We start from the raw sequence: 26,635 nt of genomic DNA, 5'->3' as shown, positions 1-26,635 counted from the left end.
CGGCGTCACCGTCTCCAAGGAGCGGTCTGGGGCACCGGTTTCAAAGTCGCAGGGCGGGCCGAGTGGACTTCCGCTGCTGGCCCAAGGCTTCCCCGCGGTCCTCTCGTCGCCCCTCCAGCTCCTCAGCGGACTTCGCCATCGGACTGCCCTCCTTTCAGCTCCCTCTGCGCTCACATAGGTGGCCCGCCAAGACCCCGGAGGAACCACGGAACATCTCCATCCACCCTCGTCCCCTTCTCATCCGGTGGCATTCGGTTGAACGTGGAACCGAATTCACTTGCCGCGTCCCGGCGAGTTCTAAAATCTGAAGTCTCCTCCTCGGGCCAGGTACTCGCCTGGGAGAGGGAAGCGCGGCAGGACTGCGACGCTGCGTGAGGGGGATGCTGATTACACCGCGGCTGAACCGCTGCTTGACAACCTCGGAGTGTTGCTTAGTTTTTTTGTTTTCCCGCACATCGAGCTCTGTTCTTTTAGAGGAAAGAGAAAGGTGGAGAAACCTCCAAACAAAAATTATATCGAAATGGCCACAGAAATCGACTTTCTGAGAGACCAAAGTAAGCTCCATATTTCTTTATTAAGAATTCGTGCATAAGGTTTGATGTCGTCGTCTTTAACCAGCGAATGTGTTTTGAATGCCTTTCAGAACACAGTTTGGAAATCTGTAAAAACTTAGCAGAAGTTAGCTGCGTTAAAAGCTCGTTGATGTGTACGAAGGTATGCCTGTACTCAAGCAGAAACGTTTGGTAAATGACTAGGTTTTTGTAAGCTTTCATGGGACTCTGCTAGACACTGAACATGTTTGTTATTATCTGCTTGTACTCTGAAGAAATTAGAGGGCTAATGGCCAGGAGGAGTTTCCAAGTCTACTGTTCAGAACCTAGGGGCACAGCTCTGGCCATTTGTTTAAAAGATGTTTACTGAGTTGCTCTCATTTCTGTTATGTGCCAAGCACTATATAAGACTAGCTGCTGCAGAGATGAAATCTTATCCTTCAAGAATTTGGGAAAGGAAATATGTAAATACTGTAAATACTCTGAAGTGACACCAACTGCTAAACTTTCCTCATAGGGTTGTTGAATTATTAAAAGTTAAAACGTAAGGATTTACAATAGTGTCTTGATATATTGTGCTAAACAAATATGGACTCTTACAGCTTTACTATTTAAACTGTGGTCAAGGAAAATGCCTTCTGGGTTGAAAGTTGAAGTCAGTATGAATTTACTATGTAAAGAACCGTTTAGATATCCTAAGTAGAACAGTATTTATTTACAACATTAAAAGGATAAGAAATATGCTTTGTTTAAAGCCTTGTAGCCGGATCGACTAGAATGTAGTATGGAGGCTTATATAGGGACATGACAAGAGGTACTGGAGGGGTTGAGTGGGGTTAGAGGGTGACAGGCCTTGTCTTCTTTGAGCTAAGGAGTTTGGAACATTGCAGAAATTATAGGAAACACCATAAAGGATTCACTTGGGATTATCATGATCAAATTGTAATTTGGAAAGATTTGACTGTTGGGAGGAACATGCATTGTTGCACAGGGCAGTTAGGTAACAACTGTCATCATCCATGAATGAAGTGAACTAAGGTGAGTGCAGCTAGATTGCAGGTCAGGAGATTTGAAAGAAAGAGGAAGGTTTTGACTTGAGTGATAGGGAGTGATATGGTCTATTCTGGAAGCTTTGTAGACCAGTGGTTAAGTAAACCTGTAGACCTGTAGATTAGTCTATGTGGGCATGCAGCCTGTGTCTGCCTTTCCAGTTCTTTGCTTTGGACAGTTGTTTTCTATATGCCTCAGTTTTCTCATTTATGAAGTGAATATAAAGGTGCTCATGGAGTTGTGAGATTTAAATGAGATGCAGTAAGGACCTTAGTGTGGTGTCTAGGACATATTAGGTACATGGTTTGTGTGTGTGTGTGTGTGGTAACATCAGCATCATTTCTTTGGAGGGAGAATAACTTTGCCATAGGATCCACCATCTAATGATGCAAGACAGGAATTGCATGATAAGGAGGTTGGCTAGGGTGAGGAGGGTACCAGAGTTTTAGAAAGAATGAATTTCAGAAGAGAGAACTCTGGGATATAATTGAGGTCTAAGTAATAGAGGAAACCAAGTAAGACTATTGAAGCAAAGTAATGTAAATTTCTTGGAAAATGTCAAAAGACATGTAAAGTGGAAATAGGACATGTCAGGCAAAAGGAAGAGAGAGAGAAGCAGCAAGGTTCAAAAGCTTGAGATAACTGTATTTTCCTGAAAATTGGAGCATGGCATGGTAGAGTTTGCCATAAGTGGTAAGGAGGAGTGTTGTGTAGCTGTGACCTCCTTCTTTTTTCCTTTAAGTGGGACTTCTATCCAGCTCAGATGGTATATTGAAATACCAGCTCAGATTTAGATAGGTGACATTCGTCCTCCTGCCTGCCTCTGCCCTTCTCTGCATTGACTTTTGTTGATCTTGATCACTTCTTTTTAATCTTTCCATTTGGATTTGTTAGCCTAGCTCAAAACATTGTATTTATTTTAATATTTCTCAACTGGCAACTCTACATGATTTTACCTCTGATAATTACTGTTGGCCCCTCTACAAAGACCCAACCAGATTTATGGTGAAATAAACTTCTGATATATTTGCAGTGTGTTTTTTATTTCCACCTCCATTTGGGAAAGGAGATACGATAGGGAGATCTCTTTAGAGACCTGACTTAGGAGAATCTTGTATATAAATCTGGGAAGAAAGTATTCATTCCTGTAGGCATGAGTACTGATGTACTTATTTTTTCTTTTCATGTTCTCAAGTGTCTTTTATAGAGTAGATTCAAGTTTTGTTCTTTTATGATTTTCACTTTGATGAATCTGTGGGTCAAGTGTCATATCCGGGAAGTTTTTGGCTCATCCACAATTGTGAGATTTTCTTCTGTTCTAGAAGTTTTGTTTAAGTTTTACATTTAGATGTGCTGTTCATATAGTACAATTTTATGATGTAAGACTTTAGGCTCACTTTTTGCATATAGATGCCCAATTGAAAGACTATCTTTTCTCAATTGGATTACTTTTACACGTTTGCTAAAATTCAGTTGTCTGTGTGTGTCAATTTCTGAACTCTATTCTGTTTTGTTTATCTGTTTGTATATAGGCACTAATACACCACTACCTTATGTATTACAGCTTTGTAGTAAATATTAATGTTAAAGGATAACCTTTAGATTTGTTCTCTCTTACAACTGTTTGACTATCTTAAGTACTTTGTGGATCTGTATAGATTTTATAATGAGCTTTTCAATTTCTTTTTTTAAAAAAGGAAGCTAGGATTTGGACAAACATTGTATTGAATTTAAGGATCAATCTGTGTGGAATTCATATTTTAATGGTATTAGCCCTCTGACCAATATATCTCTTCTTTAATTTATCTCAGCAGCAGCGTTTTGTAGTTTTTAGCATGTAGATTTTACACATCTTCTGTCAGATTTATGTATTGAAGTTTATGATACTGTTACATATGGTGTAATTCTTTTAGTTTCAGTTTCTGACTTTTGATTGCTAATAAATAGAAATATATTCCTTGCCTAGTATAAGCTGCTACTTTGTTAAACTTATTAGTTGCAATAGTTTTTTAGTGGTCTATTAGGTTTTTTACATACATGGTCTGGTCATCTGAAAAAATATCATTTTAGTTCTTTCTAATTTGGATGCTTTTCATTTTTTCTTCTTGCTTTAGCGCACTAGCTAGAATTCCCAATACTGTGTTGAGTAGAAATAATAGGAGAAATAGACATCCTATCTTGTTTCTGTTCTTAGGGAGAAAACATTTATCTTTTGGAACTAAATGTGATACTGAAATCAAACATGTATATATTTTCCATACATATTCTGTCAGGTCAAGGTTCATTTCTTTTTCCTGGTTTGCTGAGAGTTTTTGTCAAAATGGATATCGTATTTTTAAATCTAGTGCTTTTCCAACATCTGTTGAAATGCCAGATTTTTTTGTAGGTTTTTAATAGGATAAATTATACTCAGACATTTTTGAATTTTAATTCTACCTTTTCTTTCTGGGACAGACTCCATCATGATATACTTTCATTTTTCTACATTTTTATATTTGGTTTTTAAAATATTTTCTTAAAATTTAAATGACTTTTTAAAATTCTAGACTTATCTGATTTGGTATTAGGCAATGTCAACGTCTTAGAATTCCTTAGAAAACATTTTTTCCTTTTTAATCATTTGCAAGAGTCTGTATAGAGTTGGTATTATTTCTTCCATAAATATTTGGTAGAATGCACAGTGAAGCCAAGTGTACCGGGAGTTTTTTGTGGAAATTTTTTAAACTAACAATCCAAATTCTTTAAGAGATAAAGAGTTATTCACTACTTGGTTATATACTGGAGGAATAATCTTTGCAGACCTCTATGCAGCCTGCTCTCCTATACATATTGAGTATTCCTATTCCAAAAATATGTAAATTCAAAATGTTGGAAAGGCAAAAGTTTGAGTGCTGACATGGTACTTAAAAACTTACACAGTTAGGGTTAGGGTTTGGGTTAGCATATTCAGATTCTCAGATTAGGATGTTCAACAAGTCTATTTAAGTAGGTGTTTCAAAATCCAGAAAATGCTGAAATCAGAAACATTTCTGGTCCGAAGCATTCTGGGTAAGAGATCTTCAACCTGTACTTTGTCCTATCAATTCTCATTCATTTAGTCTCCACCACTTTTCAGCTCCATCTCCTTTTTTCAGTGAGTCTGATGGTCTCAGCCAGCTTTTCCTTTCCCTGTGCTATGGTCTGGAATATTGATCAGGTCATTCAGCAGGGGCATTCAAGGCACTCACATCTCTTTTTTTTTTTTTTTTTTGTCTTTTTCGTTTTTATCGGTACCAGGGATCGAACTCACGACTGCCTGCTTGCAAGGCAGGCGCTTATGCCGCTGAGCTAAATCTCCAGCCCCGGCACTCACATCTCTAATCATCATTATCTGATATTTGATGTCTTGCATACTATTCATTCATTGTTTGTTTGTTTTTTGTTTGCATCATACAGTAAAGTAGTCTTAGTTATTTATTCTTGAGCATAAGAAAAAGTCATACTCAATTATCCTGCTTTTGAAATCTTATTTCATTCCAGTTGCAATTATTCTTTGACCTCACCAAGATCATTGTTATGGTTTAGATCTAAAATGTCCTCTAGAAGTCTTATGTGTTCAGATGTGGGGCATTTGAAAGATGATTGGCTCAAGGGTGTATTGTACTCATCACTGGATTCATCCATTGATGAGTTCATGGTCCAGTGCTTTGTTAAGAGGGTGGTTGGAAGAGGATCAGAGGACACGTGACCTGGAGGAGTATATTCTTGTCCCTGGCTCCACCCTTTCCCAGTTGCTCTCACTCTGCTTTCCAGCTGCCATGGGCTGACCAGCTCTTTGCTACCATGCTCCTCTGGCATGCCATTTCTGCTTTGTAGCCAAACAACCATGAACTGAATCCTCTAAAATGTGAGTCAAAATAAACCTTCCCTCCTTTAATCTGTAGGTTTGGGCATTTTGTCCTATTGATAGGACATTGACCAATACAACCTTTATTCTTAACTCCTGGTTTGTTTTTACTATTTTTTTTACACAGGTTGTGACTGTTATCTATTAGTTCATTTGCTATCTTAAGGTAACCTTAATATTCTTGTGTCCTGTTTTTCTACTGTATATGCCCAGTACTGCCTCATCCTAAGATCAGTTGGTTCATTTGTTTTTTATGGTTATTTTTGTGTATAGCTGTTCGATACCTATATCTCAATCCTCTTGATAAGTATCATCACAAATTTGAGGTTAACTCAAAGCTAATAAGGGTCTGAACCCAGAATTTGAACACCAGGATGTCTAGTTATGTCATCTACATAAACTACTACTGAACAAATGTATTTTTAAGAAAGAAACACAGTATTGTAGACCTGTTTTATTCGTGCATTTTGGAAATAAAATTTGAAATATTTTTGATCCAGTGGTGAATGCATTCAAAATGTGGGCATGAATGTGTGTGTGTGTGTGTGTGTATGTGTCTTGGCTGTTTACCTTGCATTTCTGTCTATATTTTAGAATCATCTTGTCAATTTCTACATAGTAATTTGGATCATATTAAATATGTAAATCAATATGGGCAAAATGGATGACTTTATAATACTCACTTCTCTAAACCATGAGTATATTCTCTCCATTTATTTAGAGGCTTTGTTTCTTTCCCGAATGTTTCATGATTTTTTTTTGTGTGTAGGAATTTTACTCTTCTTTGGTTAGATTTATTCCTAGGTGTTACCATTTTTATATCACTATAAATGATATCTAACTATATTGTCACTATACAGGTGTATAGTTAATGTTTGTACATTGTCAAAAATCTTCCTGACTTTAATTATTGATTTTAAGAATTTGTCTGTCTATTTTGGATTAACCCTACTCATACTCATACCTATGAATAATGACAGTTTTTTTTTCTTTTTGACTTTTGTACCTTTCATTTTTTAAATTTATTGTGTTATAACTTAGACCTTAGACCTCTTGTGGAGTGTTAAGTCAATTTGTGAGAATTTATCCTCCTCTTCTCAGTTTCTAAGGGAATGTTTTCAACACACTACCCTTAAGTATAGTGTTTGTTAAGTATTTTTTTTCCTGGCATCCAGTATTATATTAAAGAAGGTTCCTTCCATTCTACCTTGCTAAATTTATCATGAATATGTCTCAAATTTCACCAAATGCTTTTTAAAAAATAATTTTTGACAATCAAACAATGACAGCACAAACTATTCCTTTTCATGAACTAACAGAGAATTAGTAGTATGGTTATCTATGTTGAACACTTAAACATACATACAGTTATTTGTGTATACCCACAAGTTGTTATTTGCTTTTGAACACTTTCTTTTCCTTTCATTATTGCAATATCTATTGGACATTTTGGATCTTATTACTCTTTCAGTTTTTTTATTATTTATTTTTTACACTGCAGAGACAATACGATATTTGCAAATGTGGATTTTGTAATCTGAACAACTACTTCTAAGATAACAATATATAATATATTAACTAGTGTAGTTTCTTACTGTTATTTCTTTTGAAGTTTTGTATTATTTCTACCCTTTTTTTCTGTTTTGCTTTTCAAGGTTAAAAAAAATAACTTTCCAGATTATTATATTCTGGTTCTTTTTTGTGGGTTTATTTTCTATTTATTTTCTTATTATTTCTTACTGCACTTGCTTTGGGTTTAATCTACTGTTTGTTTGCTGGCATGCAATGCAAAATGAGTGGGTTTCTAGGGAAGTGAATCCTGTAATGGTGGCTGTCACACTTGTTTCAAATTCCATGTTCAAGTTGTAAATAGCACAACTGGATCAGGTGTGTCATTCAGCTTTCGACACCATCTTCAAGCAAACCTTCCATTTATTGTCCAAATTGTTATACACTGAAATGTATGTTCTACTTTTTGGAATGGATTTGTAGCTTCAGACTTCTTTTCTAGTACAGGTTGAGCATTCCTAATACAAAAATCCAAAATCTAAAATTTTCCAGAATCCAAATGTTTTTCAGGGCTGACTTGATGGATTTTGGGGATACTATAGAATTTTGGATTTTCATACTAGAGATGGTCAGCAGGTAAAGTCTGTACAAACATGTTAAAATCTGAAAAAATGCAGATCTAGAATACTTCTGATCCCAAACATCTTGGGAGTGTATATATGCAATTAAAACTGTAGGTTTCTCTATCAGCCAGTTTTAAAGTATATTCCATTTTTGTTATTATTTAATTCAAAATATTCTTACATTTATTTTGCAATTCCTCCTAAGACTCATGGGTCATTTAAGAGTGATTTCTTAAGTTCCATATGCCTGGAAGATTTTCTTTTTATTTTGGAGTGTCTGGATTCTAGACTAATTGTGTTATTGTCTTTCTGTCTTGTGTCCTTTGAAAGTTGTTGAAACTTGCTCTGTTGCCAGCAGATAATTCATTTTAAATGTTCTATATGATCTTAAGAATATGCGATTGAACATTTGCTGGGCACTGTGTCTTGCTTTGTTTCTTGGTGTAAATAAATACATGGCTTTACATTTATGGGGAGCTTTTGGTTTCATTCTCATGCCACTTCTGTTTAAGTTGGGGTTTTGGTCCTACAGTAAGTCTTCAAAGCAGAGGGTTGTCCTAAAAGACTTTCAGCAGATTTTAAGAATTCAAAAGAATATGACTGCAGTTTGTCTTTTCAATCCTAGTGTCGGGAATTAGAAAATCATAAAAATCTGTTTCTGTAGCTATTTTTTCCCATGGAAAATAGTTGGCTTAGGTGTTGAAAGTTCTAATTTAAATTCTGAACTGATATGTTGAAATTGATGATCTATCTTATTTAGAGAACCAGTAGGGATTAAATATTTTTTCATATGTCAAATAATTACTGTTTTCTAGTTTTTAAAATTAAGCATTGCATAATGAACTTTAATTGATTTTTCCCTGTTGTTTCAGATCAAAGACTAAATGAAGTTATTAGGCAGTACCAAATGGGAAATTTTTCCAAATATTCATCTATGAAGGTATGTAAAGTGATTAAATTCTAACAACTCAATTTAGATTTAGTTGTAAGTACAGAATGTGTACATCAGTATGAAATTCTCATGTGAAGTTGCTCTTAATACTTTGAAATTTTGCTTACCACATTGATTGTTATATAAGTGAAACTTGTTTTTGCTTAATGAAAGTAAATTCTTGGCCCACAGAAATTGCTTTTTTACCCCCAGATTTGGAACTGATATATGTGATGCTGAAATGTCTGAGTCCTAATATAAGAATACATTCAAGTTTTGAAAACTCTTAAAATTGTTTCTCAGGATACATTTGCTTACATGCTGTAACTCTCAATTCTCATAAATTATGACAGAAGCATAAAAGTAACTCCAATAGTAAATAATATATGGCATTATTTTAATATTTCAATATTGGATTAAAAATTTTTTTAACCAACAAGATGTACTTATTGATGGGCCCTGCATTATCAAATATTAAAAGAAAAATGATGTCTTCTAGAATATTTATGACTCTTTACTGAAGAAATAAGGAGTGGTTTGCTTTTGCATAATTGAATCTTGTGATTAGAAATTCTTAGAGAATAAAAATGAGGATATAATTTTTGAAGTGTTTAAAAAGACTGATTTATTGTTGGCTAGAGTATGCTTATTATAGATACTGTCTTTAGTGTATAATTAATATTAGCCTATTACTTTGTGTTTTGATTTCCAAACATGACTCAGAGTCCACAGGGTCTTGTAGCTACCCTCCACTATTCACTGTGATTATTACAGTGATTATTTTCCTTAAGTCACCTTTTAATACTGATCTAAGAATTGTAATCATAGTTTAACAGCCTCTAAGTTTTTCTTGTTTTCTTATGCCTTTTGCTTCTAATGACTAGGTCTGAAGGAAAGATTGAAATAAAAGAATGATTTTTTTGAAGCCTCAAAATATCTCTGGGTGTAGTGTTGTAGTGTATCTGTTGGCAGCTATGGCTGACTTGATTATGAAAAATAGTTTTACCAGTAACACAGCAGTAACTCAGCAACCCTTCAAAAGGAATGAATAAATACAAAACACAATGCAAAAGGCAGATGAGTAGTTCTGGAGAGGAAAGACATTCACTCATTCAAAAAATATTAATTTGTTCACTTTAATGAATTTTGAGTACATGACTGTGTTAGACAAACTCAGAAGACAGAGTGACGAAAAGGGAAGACAATGGAACAAGTAGGAAAATTAAGTAATTAAAATTAAAAAGTCCTACAAAGGGAAAAAACAGTCTTGTGAGATGGTGGTAGTGTTATGACAGAGACTGGTTTTTGGAAGAGGATCAGAGAAGACCTTTCAAACTGGGACAGAAAGTGAAAAATGAGCCAAAGAATGGTCTGAGATGCCTTAGGCAGAAAAGAATCTGACATGTCTTTTGCAATGAGTAGGAGTTGGTTCCAACTGTGAACAAATAATTATTATATTAAAATTGCATTGAAAAGTAATATGAGACTCAATAGACAAAATGTAGCTATTGCTGTACTGTTTGAGTTGAATCAGATTGCTAGCTTTGTAGACCATTTCTGTCCAAGAGGACTTTCTCTGGTGATACCTGTGTATAATTCTACACTGTCCAGTATGATAGCCACTAGTCACAAGAAGTCTTTGAGCATTTGAAATTAGGCTGATACAACTGAGGAGGTGAATTTTTCATTTTTATTTCAAAAGACTGAATTAGATTTCAGTAGTCATATATCTTGTTGCTATTGATTGATATAATTCTAAACTGTATGCCTGATAAGTAATGCAGGTAAATCCTTGATTTTATACCATCCCATGTTATTAGGATATCAAAACACTGTTTTTCAGAGTCCTCCTGAAAGAGTGTAGAAATTTGTTGTGCTGTATATCAGCTTGTACTGATAAATAATGAAAACCAGTCTCTTCAGGATGTGAGTGAAAGGCTTAAGCTATTTGCTGAAACCTGTATGCAGAAACGTCTTTACACAATGGTAGCCTACATTTTCTTTCAAAAGATGGAGAAGGTGCTATTTGCCTATTTGATAGACAGTGCTGACTAGAGCAGGAAGCAAAACTAAAAATTTACAATTTTAATTGGAATACTTAGCATATAATATTGCTAGTCATACCAAGTATTTAGGAAATTTACTAACTACAACCCATTTTTTTGACTTGTGTGTGTGTGTGTGTGTGCATGTGTGTGGTACAACAATCAGCTTAGAGAATCATCTTAACATCAGAGATAAATATATAATGTTAATTGTACAGGACCAGATATTTTTATGACTTGAAGTATATAAAAATCTATAAATCTTTCTTCATTTTGTGTCATCTGTCAATATTTAGAGAATATAAAAAGGGTATTTATAAATACTTTCAGAGTCCATTTCAGTCTCATTCTTCCAACTTAATTTTTTCAGCCATATCTTGACTTATTAAGCAGTGGAGCTTTTTTTGCTTACGTTTCCCTAGAAAATGGGAAGGCATTACCAAGTTTGCATTTTATTTTTCCAAAGATCTGGTTATCTATTGTTTGACTTCTATGTTTATTCTCAGAAATTATAAATTTAATGATTTCTTTTTAGTTGTTCTGTTTTAGGATTGTATTGTTTAATTTTTAACCATTTTATCTGAGAATTGTTTTTTGATATTTACTGAGTACTACCTTTATACAAGAAATTGTGTCAGATGATTTAGTGCAGACAAATTATATTATAGGAACATAAAAAATACTAAAAATATGTGGGCAGATAAATATTAGACAGTCAAGCAAAAGGCATACCATTTGTACCTTAAAAACATTAAGAAGCAAATATGTGTATTAAGGGTTACAAAAGAAATAAACTTGGAACAACTGGGAAAAATTTCTCAAGAATGTAACTTATCTGATGGACTCTGAAGATTAAATAGAATTTCAAAAGAATTTGATGAGGAGATAAAAGTAGAAGTGGCAGGACAAACTCAAATGCACCAACAGGATGAGACGCTAAGAGGGTAAGAAAATGAGAGCTGTATGCAGGGATAAAGGACAGACCATCTAGACAGAAAGTCAGCAGGGAACAAGGAACAGAACTGTGCTTCAGACCAAGTGGCTTAACGCATGTACATGGAACCACCAGTCACTGCCACACATTGTTCTCAAGCACACTTGCAGCATTCTTCATAATAGATCTCAGCCTGTCTAGGCTCTTCCAAACACCGAAGAGGATGGAACACTTGCAGTCTAACTTCTTACTTTCCTCCTTCCTTCTGTTTGTTTTTTTTTTTTTTTTTTTCTTTTTCTCTAGTGGGACTAGGGCCTGAATCCAGGACCTTCACACTGAGGTCTATCCCCAGCACACTTCTTTCCCTAATTTTGAGGACAAGATCTTACAAAGTTGCGCAGACTAAGCTGCAATTTATGATCCTTTTCCCTAGCCTCTCAGTGTGCTGGGATTACATACAACAAATTTTTGAAACCCAGTACTACTCTGATACCAAATGTCTCTTAAGGACAGTATAAGACAAGAAAATTTCATGCCAATTTCTAGTGAATATAGGCAAAAAATATTAATGAAAATAATTCAGCAGTACATTAAAAGGTTCATACACCTTTTATATCATCAAAGGAGATTTATCTCTAGAATGCAGATTGATAATTGTGATACAGCACATTAACAGAATGAATGCTAAAAATCATCATCTTAGTAGAGAAGAGAAAAAGCATTTGACAGTTGTTAACATTGTTTCATGGTAGATTCTCCAACAAATCACTTTCAGAAAGAATGTGTCTCAACGTCATAAAGACCATAGGATGACAGTCTCTCAGCAAATAGCAGGCTCAACGGTGGAAGCAGAAAAAAGGCAAGAATTCCCACAATTGTCACTTCTACCAGTTATATTACTGGAAGTTTTAGAGGAAGTATTGGGCAAGAAGAACGAACAAATGGTATCCGTATTTGAAATGAAGATGTTAATACTTTGTTTGCCAAACCATGATCTTGTATATAGAAAAACCTAAAAACTGTAAGAAGAAATAAATAATTTTGGTAAAATTGCAAGATGTCAAATTCACATTAAATCAGTGGCATTTTTATTCACTGACAGTGAACTATCTAAGAAAGAAATAAAACAACTTTATTTACAATAGTATCAAAAAGAATAAAATTCTTTGGGAAAATGTATTGAAGGGAAAACTGTAAGACATTAAAACTATAAGTTAACAGTGAAAGAACTTTATGATGTAAATGAAAAATACCCTCCGTTCACAGATTACCACACTTAGTATTGTTAATATGTCCATGCTACTCAAATCCATCTACAAGTTCAGAGCAATCTACAATATATGAAAATTCCAATGGCATTTTCCTAGATGTAGAAAAAAACAATCCTAAAAAGACTCTGCATAGCTAGAATAACCCTGAGGAATAGTAGACCTGGAGGCATCACACTTCATAATTTCAAATTACATTCAAAGTTGTATTAAGCAAAATAGTATGATACCAACATTAAAATACACACATAGATCGGTGAAACAGCACAGAAATTAACTCACAGGTGTTTAGTCAACAACCAAGATGCCAAGAATATATAAGAAGTAGAGAATAACCTTAATTAAATGATGTTACGAAATCTGGATATCCACATGCAGAAAAGTAAAAGTGGACTCATGCCATAAAGGAAATAATTCAAAATTAGATACTTAAATGTCAGACATGAAACCATAAGATTCCTGAAAACAATAAGAAAGCTCCTTGACCTTGGTATTGGCAATAAATATATTGAACTATAAAAAAAGTTTTTATAAAGCAAAGGAAATAACAAATGAAAAAACAATCTGTGTTATGGCAGAGAACCATGTGAGGTATGATTAGAAAATGCACTGCATTAAATTTTTTTTAATTTACAGTAAAAGATAAATTACTATTAATAACTCTCAAAATACTGCTCCTCATTTTGAACACACTTCTCCCATCATTCTTCCTGAAGCAGGTCTGTATATCCTCTTTCATGAGTACCTAGGTGTGCTGTGACTCCCTTGATGTCCTGAATCAATTCAAAATATGAAGGTCATTTTAACTTTGAGGAAAAGTATGAAATCACATGGTACCAGATACAATGATTAAGGTAGATTTAGATATACCCTACTAGCTTTTCCCTACTAGCTTTTGTTTTTGACAGGAATTGCTGTGCCAGTGTGTGAAACATAGAGCATTATCGTTATGAAAGATGAAATCGTTCCTCCATTTCTCAGACCATTTTTATGTACATTATTTGTTAAATGATATACATTTATAATATTCAGAGTTTACCATCGTATTTCTGGGAACAAATTTAGTTTGCACAATTTCATCAAGGTCACAAAACATCCACAGCATCACCTTGATGTTTGATCTTGATTGACTTTTTTTTTTTTTTTTTTTTGCATAAGAAGGGTTTGGTGATTTCCACTGAGAAGGCTGAAGCATTTTTCTCTGGATCATAACCATAGACCTGAGTTTCATTTCCTTGTGATGAGATTTCTTACAAAACTGGTATCTGAAACAGCATAGTCATGCAACTCCAATGAAATGTGTTTGTGATTTATGATTTATGGTATAGTTTAAAACGCACCTTCCCTCAACTGTTGCTCACTGTTGCTGACTGCACTGAGCAAGCTGAAGCTTCACACTGTTGCTGAAGTGTGATGTGCTGCTTCGCATTCTGAAGATCCCTGCCTTCCATGGATGGATGGCACATGGCAACAGCGTCCACTGTAGTTTTTGACCCTATTGTGTACATATTGAGTTTAATATAAATAACACGCTATCTATATTTTCATCTACATTTTCAACTATATGTCTATGACAAGTTAATGTCCAGAATATATTAATAGCTCATATAGCTAAGTAATAATAACCCAATTAAAAATAGATAAAGGACCTTAGTAGACATTTAGACATTTTCTTTCCCAAAGAAGACATAGATGCAATTAACAGTTATATGAATATCACTAGTCATTGGGGAAATATAAATCCTCAGTGATCTACTGTGTCATGAGAGACCATATTCTAACAGTGGGATAGCTATTATCAAAAAAATGAATTACATGTATTTGTGGACATGGGGAAAATAGAGCTGTTGTACATTGTTGGGAATGTAAGTTGCTGTAGCCAACATTATGGAAACAATATAGAGACTTCTAAAAGTCTTAAAAGTTGGGCTGTCCTTTGATCCGCAGTCCCACTTCTGGCTTTGTTTCCAAATGAAATGTATGTTTTTGTTCATTGCACCATTATTCACAAGGGTCAAAATCAGTGATAGCAAACCTTTTAGAGACCAAATGCTGAACCGCAAGCCCAAATCCACTTACTTATCACAACGTACCAACACTGCAATTAAACCCGAAGACTGAGGTGTTATTTAAAAACGTTAATTTCTTTTGTCTTTAAAGAAAAACATACTAATAACACATTGTGTTTATATTGGTTGAACTTTTAGTATGATATTGATGCTGAATTTTAATAGTGATTTTCAGGAGGCTTGTATTATTACTGAATTTAGTGCAGTGCTTCTGTGTTTTACCTTGAAGAATGATGATTAAAATTTAAATGGTAGGTACATCTTGGCAGGTCTGGGGCACCTGCATCTGCCTCCACGTTCCTGGCTGTGCTTGGAGGTCTGTGGAGTTCTAAGCAAGCAGGCCAGCGCCACCGGTTCCAGAGGCCCGGCATCCTGGGGTGAGTGCCCCACGCACTTTCTTCCGAGTCCAGCTTGTTTGGGAGCCTCGTGCGGCTTCCAGATGCACTGGTACAGCTCGGCAGGTATGGGGTGCCTGCATCTGCCTCACCGTTCCCGGCTGTTCTTGGAGGACTGTAGAGTTCTAAGCAAGCAGGCGAACGACACTGGTTCCAGAGGCCCAGCGGCCTGGCAGAACTGGGTGCCAGAGTTCCAGGAGCTGAGGGCATAGTAGAGGATTTCCAGCAGACCCTAAAGAAGCCTTAGAATAACACTCGAAACACTTGAAACACAGAAATTATGAAAATGACAAAACGAAAGACCAAATTACAATCTCAAACCTCTAGACCATCCAAAGTAACCTTAGGAGCGCTGTATATAGAAGAAAATATATGCCATACGCCTCAAATATCAGACATAATAGCCACTGAAATAAACAAGCAACTCGGGAAGCTTTAAAGGAATTCAAACTAGAAATAATCTCCCAGGTGAAAGAAGAAATGATAAAAGAAATGAAAGACATGCTGAACATATCTAAAGAAAACACAGTTCAAAAATTGGAGAAACTAAACAAAAAGATAGAATCCTTAGAAGAGCAATATAAGAAACAAACAATACATAGAGCAGATGCACAGAGATATACAGGAAATCAAAAATTCCACTGAAAGCTGTAAAAACCACCTCAATGAAAGTGAAGATAGAATTTCAGACCTTCAAGATAGGATTGCAACTAGTGAACAGGAAAAGAAAGATCTTTTAAAAATAACAAAGAATCAGGAAATAATTCAACAACTGCAAGATGACGCAAAGAAAAACAGCATAAGATTGATAGGGATTAATGAAAAAGAAGGGGACAACATAAAGGACATCAAGAGGATATTTAGAGAAGTAATAGCTGAAAATTTCCCAAGCATGAGATCAGAAACTGACATCAGGTTCAGTGAAGCATATAGAACTCCAAATAGTCATAACCAAAATAAAACTACATCCAGACATGTAATAGTTACCATCCCAGAAATCCAACACAAGAATAGATTATTAAAACCTGTCAGAGAGAAAAGACAGATCACTTATAAAGGAAAACCTATCAGAATCACAGCAGACTTCTCAGCACAAACAATAAAGTCAAGAAGAGCATAGAGTGAAGTATTCCAGATCCTAAAGCAAAATGATTTCCAACCTAGACTGAGGTACCCTGAAAAACTCTCTTTCAAAATCGATGGTGAAATAAGATACTTCCATGACAAAGAACAGCTGAAGAACTTCACGAACACCAAGCTAACCCTGCATAAAATATTGAGAGACAGTTTAGATACACAAAGGAAAAAACCACTAAGCACAGCAGATAAGTAAACAGAACAGAAAAAGATGTAACAGCAGAAAGATAGAATGTCAACAATAAACCAACATAACAGTTATAACCATTAATGTAAATGGTCTCAATGCACCAATCAAAAGAAACAGACTGGCAGAATGTATCAAGAAATAACATCCAACCATATGCTGTCTACAAGAAACCCATCTAACCCAAAAGGATACTCACAGACTGAAAGTCAAAGGATAGAAAATAATACTTCACGCAAGTGGAATCCCCTCCCCCTGCCAAAAAAGCAGGAGTAGCCATTCTGTTTGAAGACAAGGTGAACTTTAAACCAGTAATGATCAAAAGAGACAAAGAAGGTCTGGTTAGGGGAAAACTTAAAGAGGAAGAGATAACTATCTTAAATATATATGCACCAAATTCCAGAGCACCCCATTATATAAAACAAGTATTAACAGAAATGAAAAATCAAATTGTCAGTAACATAATTGTAACAGGAGACCTAACACACCATTGACACCAAGGGACAGATCAATCAGACAGAAAATCAGCAAAGAAATAACAGAATTGAATCACACATGTGAACAAATGGACTTGATAGACATATACAGAGTGTTCCATCCAACAACATCAGAATACACATTCTTCTCAGCAGTACATGGGTCATTCTCTAAAATAGCTCACCGAACCATATATTAGCTCACAGAACATATTTAAATAAATACAAAAGAGTTGAAATTATCCCTTGCATGTTATCGGATCATAGTGCTTTGAAATTAGAAATTAATGATAAAAGATACTGCATAAATCCCACAAACACATGGAAACTGAATAACACACTTTTGAGTAATAAGTGGGTCACAGGGAAAATTAAAGAAGAAATTAAACAATACCTACAAGAATATGAAAAGACAATTACAACTCACAGGAATCTGTGGGATACAATGAAAGCTATCCCCTGAGGAAAATTTACTGCACTGAGTTCCCACATCAGGAAAACAGAACAAATACAAATAAATAACCTGATGCTATACCTCAAACAGCTAGAAAAAGAAGAGCAAGTCAACCCCAAAGCCAAAAGAAGAGAGGAAAGTATAAAAATCAGAGCAGAAATCAATGCAATAGAGACTAAGAAAACAATCCAAAGAATCAATGAATCAAAGAGTTGGTTCTTTGAAAGAATAAATAAAATTGATAAGCCACTAGCCCAGCTTATTTAAAAAGCAGAACAAAATGCTCAAATTCATGCAATAAGAAATGAAAAAAGGTGAAATCACTACAGACTCTATAGAAATACAGAAGATCATCAACACCTCTTTTGAAAACCTCTACTCTCAAAGGTTTGATAACACAGAAGAAATAGACAGATTCCTAGAAACATGTGAAGTACCAAAGCTAGATCAAGAGAGTAAAACTGCTGAATAACCCAATTTCTATTAATGAAATTGAAAATGTAATTAAGTCCTTACCTACAAAGAAGAGCTCAGGCCCAGATGGATTCACTGCAGTATTCCCACAAAAAATACAAAGAAGACCTAATGCCGACACTCCTCAAACTATTCAGTGAAATTGAAAGGGAAGCAATCCTTCCTAAGTCATTCCTGGAAGCAAATATTACTCTAAGAGAGTAATATTACTCTGAGAAAGACCCAACTAAAAAAGAGAACTATAGACCAATCTCCCTAGTGAACACAGATGCAAAAATCCTCAATAAAATATTGGCAAATAGGATGCAGCAAATCATCAAGAAGATTATACACCATGACCAAGTGGCATTCATGCCAGGCATGCAGGGATGGTTCTACATATTTAAATCAATAAATATAATCCACTATATCAATAAAGTCAAAAGTAAGAATCACATGATCATTTCTATAGATGCAGAAAAAGCTTTCGATAAGGTCCAACATTCATTCATGGTAAGAACTTTACAGAACATTGGAATATATGGTCTTTACCTCAATATAATAAAGGCTATTTATGACAGACCAACAGCCAGTATCATACTAAATGGCCTAAAAATTGAAGGCCTTTACTTTAAAATCAGGAACAAGACAAGGATGTCCTTTATCACCACTCCTATTTAATATAGTACTGGAAGTACTAACCAGAGCAATTAGACAAGAGAGAAAAATAAAAGGGGTAAAGATGGAAAAGAAGAAGTTAAATTATCATTATTTGCAGATGACATGATACTCTACATAGAAGACCCCCTACACTCCATTGAAAGACTCTTAGATATAATAAATAAATTCAGTAATGTAGCTGGATACAAAGTCAGTGCTCAAAAATCAATAGCATTCCTATACACTAACAATAAAATCACAGAGAGAGAAATAAGAGAAGCCATACCCTTCACACTAGCAAACAAAAAATGAAATATTTAGGAATATTTACAAAAGAAGTGAAACACCTATACAGGGAAAATTATAATACACTGAAAAAAGAAATTGAAGATGATCTCAGAAAATGGAAAGACATCCCTTGCTCATGGATAGGAAGAATAAATATTGTGAAAATGGCCATTCTCTCAAAACCGTTGTACAGATTCAATGCAATCCCAGTAAAAATACCATCAACATAACCTCATAGATCTAGAGAAATCACTCCTAAAATTCATCTGGAGCGAAAAGAGACCTAGAATAGCAAAGACAGTTCTAAGCAACAAAGGCAAGAGAGGAGGCATCACAATCCCTGACTTGAAGTTATACTACAAAGCAACTGTAGTAAAACCAACATGATACTGTAATCAAAACAGAGCCAAAGATCAATGGAATAGATTAGAAGATACAACCACAACTACAAACACACTCAACCACCTTATCTTTGATAAAGGAGCCAAACACTGTTCACTGGAAGAACGACAGTCTCTTTAATAAATGGTGTTGGAAAAACTGGCTCTCCAGATGCCAATAACTAAAACTAGACCCATGCCTATCACCATGTACTAAATTAAAATGTAAATGGATCAAAGATCTGAATATTAAAACAGAAACACTAAATCTATTGGAAGACAAATTGGGTAGAAACCTTAAAGACATACGGGTAGGTAGAGAATTCGTGAACAGGACTCAAACCACACTGGGAATACTTGCTAGCATCAATAACTGGGATCACCTCTTATTAAAAAGTTTCTGCATGTCAAAAGAAATCTCCAGCATAGTGAAAAGAAAACCCACAAACTGGCAAAAAATCTTAGTGAACTGTCCCTCAGATAAGGGACTTCTGTTGAAAACATATAAAGAATTAAAAAAAATTAGGCTCCCAAAATGCAAAGATCCAATCCTAAAATGGGCATCTGAGATGAATATATACTTCTCAGATGAAGAAATACAAATGGCAAATAAATACATGAAAAAATGTTCATCATCATTAGTCATTAGAGAAATGCAAATGAAAACCACACTGAGATTCCATCTCACTTCTGAAAGAATGGCCAGGATCAAGAAAACCATCAACAAAAATTCTGGAGAGGCTTTGGGGAAAAAGGAACTCTCCTGCACTGTTGGTGGGAGTGTAGACTGGTGTAACCATTGTGGAGGTCAGTCTGGAGATTTCTCAAAAAGCTCTGATTGGAAGTCCCATTTGTTCCAGCTATCTCAATTCTAGTCATATTCCCAGAAGAACTGAAAGCAACATACCACAATGATATATGTGCACCCATGTTTACAGCAGCACAATTTGTAATAGCCAGATCTTGGGAACAACCTAAGTGTCCATCAATTGAGGAATGGAAAAAAAAAGTTGTGGTGTTTTTCTACAGTGGAGTACTACTCAGCTATAAAGAAGGATCACATTGGGATATTTATAAATGAATGGGTGTAGCTTGAAACCATACTCACAAGTGAAATAAATCAAACATGTATGAATACCAAATAGTTTCCCTATTGTAAGAAATGATTCAAATATATAAAAGTATGTAGTAATCATGATCCCCCCATTATGTGGCTTTAAAGCCTTATAAAGTTTTCACTCATTAATTGAAATGGCTTTATTCTGGGTTGCTAGATATTATTGTCTGTGATGATATGAACAGCTATTTTGAAGAAAAGACATCATAATAGCTAGTGCTGATTGAATATCATCTTGTTTTGAAGTCCCACCAAACTGTTGTTCTTCTGTCTCCATTGGTTTTATCATGTATCTTACTGGATTTTATTATATGTGATAATATAAACAAAAATTTTTGTAGCAAAGAGATAATATAGAAACCATTGTTTGTTGTCCATTAGCTGGTTCTAAATACCCTGTAATACTTTCATCCTCTTGAATGGTTTCATACTGCCTTGATATATTTGAAGCCATAGTATACGAAGTTATTTTCAAATATTTCAAGGAAAGAGATACTATGGTAACTACTATTAAGTATTGTGGTGAAGCACTAGATTGCTGAAATTGTTATGCTTTGACCTGTATTGTTATGTTGTTATGTCCTCTTTTATCTCAATCTCCCCTTTTTTAAAAAAAAATATTTTTTAATTTTTTTAATTAAGGGGAAGAATCAAAAAAATTATCAGGATATATTATAGTAACTTTTTTCATTTCCCGTTAACTTGATTTGAAGCCCTGTGTTGCTTCCATCATCTTGTTTTGACTGATTTTACTCTGTTCTCGTCTGTATGATAGTATTAAGTATCAGAGTATAGGCAACTACTTTGAAGGCAATAAGATTCACTATGATGCCCATTTTGGTTTGACTATTATCTTCTTTTGAAGTCCTGTAATGTTTCCAATGTTTAGGTTTTATTGGTGTTGTTCTTTACTGTTTTGTTCAATTTTATTATACCTAATGATACAGGCAATTCTTTTTAAGGTAGCAAGAGGCATTATGGTAACCATTGTTGATTACCTTGTATTCTGTTTTTACATCATGTGCTATATCTATCCTTTGTTTTGACTGACTGCTTTGTTTTGTCATATTTGGTTTTATTCTCTTCCAAAAAATAAGAACTATGGGAGTAATAAAACCCCAAATGTGTAAATGTTGTTGTAAAAAAGAGAGGGGAAAAAAATGCTCTAAAGGATACAACTGCAAGTGTGTTTAGGTGTGTTTAGATGACCATTTTACTAAGTTTTTGTTGGATCATTGAACGTAACTGTTTGCAGTCTCACTGTTTGAATATCCACTTTGTATGCTTTAATCCTATAACTTGAACAACTATTTCTAAGATGACAATATGTAATCTATTAATTAGTGATTTCTTACTGTTTTTTTTTGAAATTCTGTATTACTTGTACCCTTATGCTGTTTCGTTTTTTTTTTTCCCCTTTAAATAAAAAAAAAAATTAAAATGGTAATTTCTGGTATAATTTTATCAAGTCAAGAAAAATTTTTAGTATTTCTAATCTTTTAAGAGATTTTATTATGTATGTGTGTTAAATTTACCAAATGCATTTAGGTATCAATAAGCTAATTTCTTTCTATTCCTCTTTTGGGATTATATCAATGGATTTTATAAAGTTATAATTGCATTTAGTTTTAAACCACTGTCAGTTTTGGCTAGAATGATGCAAGAAAACATTTTAAGATGCATGTTTTCTTTTATAGAATACTGTCCTCCAAGGAGACGGAGATGAAACATTGGTAAACTCGAAAGATGACCAAAGGTAAAGTATTACTAGAAAAATAGAATTTTCTTAATATTACCTGTCACTAAAATAATTACATTAGTATAGAAATGTCTACTTTTGGCCTGCTATAGTTAGACATAACTGACTTAGAAAAGCAAGCATCATAGAGTATTATGCTGGCTCACAATGGGGAAAGATTTTGTCCTTTTACCAGTAGAAGATAATTTGGCAATGTTTGGAAACATTGTTATTTGTTTCAACAAGCAAAATCCATAGAGGTAAGGCTGCTATAGGCATCTAACAAGTAGATGCCAGAGATACAAATAAATATCATACCATGTTCAGACCAGATTACATACTCCACTCATCCACAGAGACAGTTCTTTAGGCAAGAATAGTACTTATTCTAAGACTTAAAAACTCTTAGTTTAGAGAAAAGACAACGTACTGATTCTTATGGTTAAATAAAGCATAAATGTTTTAATACATAATTTGTTACATATTTATTAGATGGGATCAAGTGTGCCTTAGTTCTAACTCTGCTTTTTTTTTTTTTTTTTTTTTTTTTAGCTTTTTAGCACTTCTTATTTCTCAGTATGATAAACATGTGGCAGAGCTGGGAGGGCAAATAAAATATTATCAGGTATGAAATTATAATTATGAAATTTTTGCAATGTTCTAGTATGAGAAAAAAATAAAACAGACTCATTCATTTTAAAAAACACTGATGAAGAAAGTGTTTTACTGTATTGATTCTTGTTGCTGTTTAGTCTGTGCCTGTGTGCATCCATGTGTATGTGTTTAAAGATGATCTGAAAGAAAGCTGCTGCATTTTAAGGCTGCATTAGAAGTATCTACAAGTCATATAAGAAAAAAACTGACAAAGACAGTATTTTAAATTGAGAAACAAAATCCATTCTGCAAATGATAAAACATGCAGGTAGAATGAAGGTAAGGAGAAAGATTTCAAAGATTAAAGATTATCTTTAGTTTTGTTTTTTAATCCCAGTATCTCCTTACTATTTTATCTGTTAAAAGTATCTCCTAGAGGCTTAGGAATTTTTCTTCACCATGTTATTACTTGCTTATTTATTTTTTCCCTTGAAAACTATCTCATATCGTATCAGATATTTCTCCTTGCCTTCATTCTACCTTCATGTTTTGTTATTTGCAGAATGGATTTTGTTTCTAAATTTCAAATATTGTCTCAATTATTTTTTCTTTTATGTCTTTTAGGTACTTCTAATGCAGGCTTAAAATGTAGCAGCCTTTTTTTTTTTTTTTTGAAATGCTTAGCAGTGGAGTTTATTTTAATAATGAAGAGAATAAAGAAACTAAAGAAGTTGTCTGTATAGTTAATTATTTTAGGTTCCATGATTCTCAGACTGAGCTCATGGAAAATTAGAATGGCACAGAATTGCTTAGAACACAGTATGAGTTTCAATGAACTATATTGTTAGAGCATAACAATATTAATAATGTATTTCTTTGAACTTAAAATGCCTTTTACATGTTTTCTTGAATTTTCTGATATGGGAATAAAAATACAGTGGACTCACACAATTTATATGTCTCATGCTAAGCCCACCAGTTGGCGGGTACTTCTCATCCTCATGATTGTGTTTGCCTGAAACACTACTCCCTAGATCAATTCTGCTGCAATAAGGATAGCAAGGTTAACTTAATTAAATCAAATAGAAGAAAATATACTGACTTTATATAAAGATAATCCAATGGGACTGATTTTCTAAGAGTAATGCTGTGCATGTGAGAGACACTAAGCAGTTTCTGTTTTTTTCCTCCATAGACAGGAAGAAATCTTACAGTATACTTTGAGGTGTTTAGACATCTGATGAATAATTAAATACTGGAGCTTATGCGAACAAGATAGAGCTAGTATAACAATCCGTTCTTCAAAGTATAGATTGATACAGTATGCACTTTTATTAAGAGAACATATAATGCTTATATTTCCTAAAAAATAAACTTAGGTTATTCTATTGCATTTGGAATAATGTGAACTTTCATTTCCAACGTTATTCTTCTACTATGTCAACTTACAAAGTAAACCTGTGAACTCAAATTTCAGAAATAGACATTTTTTTAAAAAATGCAGTCTGTTTTATGATAAGTAATTCTTAAGTTAGTTCATTTCCTGGTCTTTACTGTATACATTTTAGCCTGTGGTCCTTTAAATATAATGCAACCACAATAATATCTTTTCATCATACTTACTGACAATTAAAAAAGAAACCTCTTTTTTGAACAATTTATATTTTATTTTTATTTACAGTTCTTGCAAGTCTAAAGTGTTGTTGAATTCACTGTTTCTGAATCATTAGTGACATATTATGTGCCTTGTTTGCTATAAAATAGCTAGTTATCTTGAAATTAAACCTTATATAGTTTACAGCTATTTTACTCAAGCTTTTAATTTTTTTGCCATTTGGAAATCTTACTACCTCAGTATAATTACCAAATTAATTATGAGAGGAAGCTGCAATTTAAAAAGATCAACAAGAGTCTATCATGATAAGAATAGTTGTTACCTCTGTTAGAGAAAGAGAAAAGAAATGTTGACAGCTTCTTCTAAGAATAGCTATTCTTGGGCAGGAAGTTTGGCTCAGTGGCACAAGCACCTACCTGGCAAGTGTGAAATCATGAGTTTGATCCCTGGTACCCACCCAAAAGTTGTTCTCACAGATATTATTAATTAATGGAATTAATTCTTAAGACACAATGACCTAAAATTTAATAACAAAAAAATAGAATAGTGTGGAAACACAAGAAATACTGTGTGAAAGATTTTCTGCCAGAAAAGCCTTAATTTGTTTTGTTTTATATATATAAATATATATATATGAAATCATATACACACTACGTATGTATACAATATATATATACACACATACACAGACAAAGAGAAAAGTAGAAGAGAGTTAAATAGAAAGTAGGTAGAAGTTCAAATACTTCCCTAATTTATATATTCATTGTTTTAAAAATAAGTAAGAGCATTTAGAGGCAAGAACAAGTGTGGCATCCCGCCTAAGAGAAACCGTCATTGAGCCGTCATTGAGACAGCATCTCACTGGATTCTTAGGGAAAGATTGGTCAAGTCACAGATGTTCTTGTACCTCAGTGTCCTGGGAATTTTAGGTAGGAAGCAAGAGATCAGAATTAATAGTTTTCTAAAGGTCCAAAGTAGTCACCCAGCTTGCCTGTGTTGTAATCTTTTAAGAATGTAATAGTAGTTTCTTCAGAAATGTCTAATTCCACACTCCATTCTTAATTTTAACAAATGATTAAGTATCATGTCATTTGTATAACAACATAGATAAGACATGTTACACATGTTTTGGATCAAGAAAATTAGGGGCTGGGGATTTAGCTCAGCATCATAAGTGCCTGCCTTGCAAGCAGGCGGTCATGAGTTCGAACCCTGGTACCGATAAAAAGGAAAAAGAGAAAAAAAAATTTTTTTCAATGTATATGCCAATTTGTTTCATTTATACTAATTGTCTATCTTAGTTGTTAAAAAATGTTTGTGTTATTATGTTTGCTTCTTTTTTGTAAGTGTCCTTTTGGCTTATGTCTGTACTGAGTAACTACTTTGAAGACATACTTTGAAGAATACACAATGTAATAACTATCATTATTCTATTATTCGGTTATAAAAATTTGTTTTATTTTTCATAAAATAAAAGAACATTCAGAATTTCTTAAAAATCAAAATTAAAGGACTTTTAAAAGAAAATATAAATAATAATGTAAACTTTGCTGATTTTTTCCCATATTAAATATTTCAAACAAATAATTTTAAAATGAGTTTTATGGTCCAGCATTAATTTTAGCTGATGCATATATAGCCTATATTATCTTTTGAAAGTAATAAATAATATTACAACTTTTAATAATCAGCTTTTTAAAAATTATACAATGGGGATACTTTTTACAGTAAAATCCAAATGTTTTAACATGGAATTTAAGATGCTGCACTTGTCTTTTTCAGTTTTATTTCTCACTACATTGATTGATGTGTGGTCAGCGCTCACTTCTTTGGTAGTAAATTAATTCATTTTGGTTTAATGTTGATTTTGGTGTAGCAGGGACCTGGAGAAAGCTCATTTTTCAAGCCAATTTATAGTTAGAATTGGCTATTAGTGAGTTTCTGACCAAGCTGCCTGGAGCTTCTCTGCTTGAGAGGGAGCGAGAAGGACTTGGAGAATGGCCCACTTCCAGCGTCTCATGCCAAAGCTGACCTGAGGCTTGGCTTCTCTCCTTCAGTGTAGGGTGGACAGTCTAGACTAGTGGACGTATCTCGAGTTCATTGCACTTTTGACTTAAGTGTGATTTCACATGGGCTCCTTCCTGCTTTCCACTCACACATTTACTTTTGTTGAGGGCTGTCTATTTATTTTTTGTATTTTGTCCTTTATTCATATTTCTACCTACTTGAAATGTACTTCTTTTCCTTTTGAAGGCCTGGTAATTCCTTTATTCTG

At 34.0% G+C, this 26,635-nt stretch overlaps 1 protein-coding gene across 5 annotated transcripts in view; it reads left to right on the top strand.

Annotated features, from left to right (window-relative positions):
* The first annotated feature begins 3 nt into the window (after positions 1 to 3).
* The window catches only part of Sclt1 (sodium channel and clathrin linker 1), a 183,094-nt gene continuing 156,462 nt past the window's right edge, over positions 4 to 26,635 (top strand). For all 5 annotated transcript variants that reach the window (XR_010051460.1, XM_063260768.1, XM_013140782.3 and 2 more), the window contains exons 1-4: positions 4 to 554; positions 8,492 to 8,559; positions 22,111 to 22,169; positions 22,704 to 22,776. Coding sequence is in view for 4 of the 5 variants with exons in the window: in XM_063260768.1 (XP_063116838.1) it covers positions 521 to 554; positions 8,492 to 8,559; positions 22,111 to 22,169; positions 22,704 to 22,776 (234 nt within the window). In the remaining variant the exon portion in view is untranslated. The remainder of the gene's footprint in view (positions 555 to 8,491; positions 8,560 to 22,110; positions 22,170 to 22,703; positions 22,777 to 26,635) is intronic.

The sequence above is a fragment of the Cavia porcellus genome, unplaced genomic scaffold (assembly GCF_034190915.1).
Source record: "Cavia porcellus strain 051 isolate PalLab524CR breed Dunkin Hartley unplaced genomic scaffold, mCavPor4.1 scaffold_14, whole genome shotgun sequence".
NCBI classification, from domain to species: domain Eukaryota; kingdom Metazoa; phylum Chordata; class Mammalia; order Rodentia; family Caviidae; genus Cavia; species Cavia porcellus.
The sequence above is the reverse complement of the archived record's forward strand: the minus strand, read 5'-3'. Positions and strand labels throughout refer to the sequence as shown.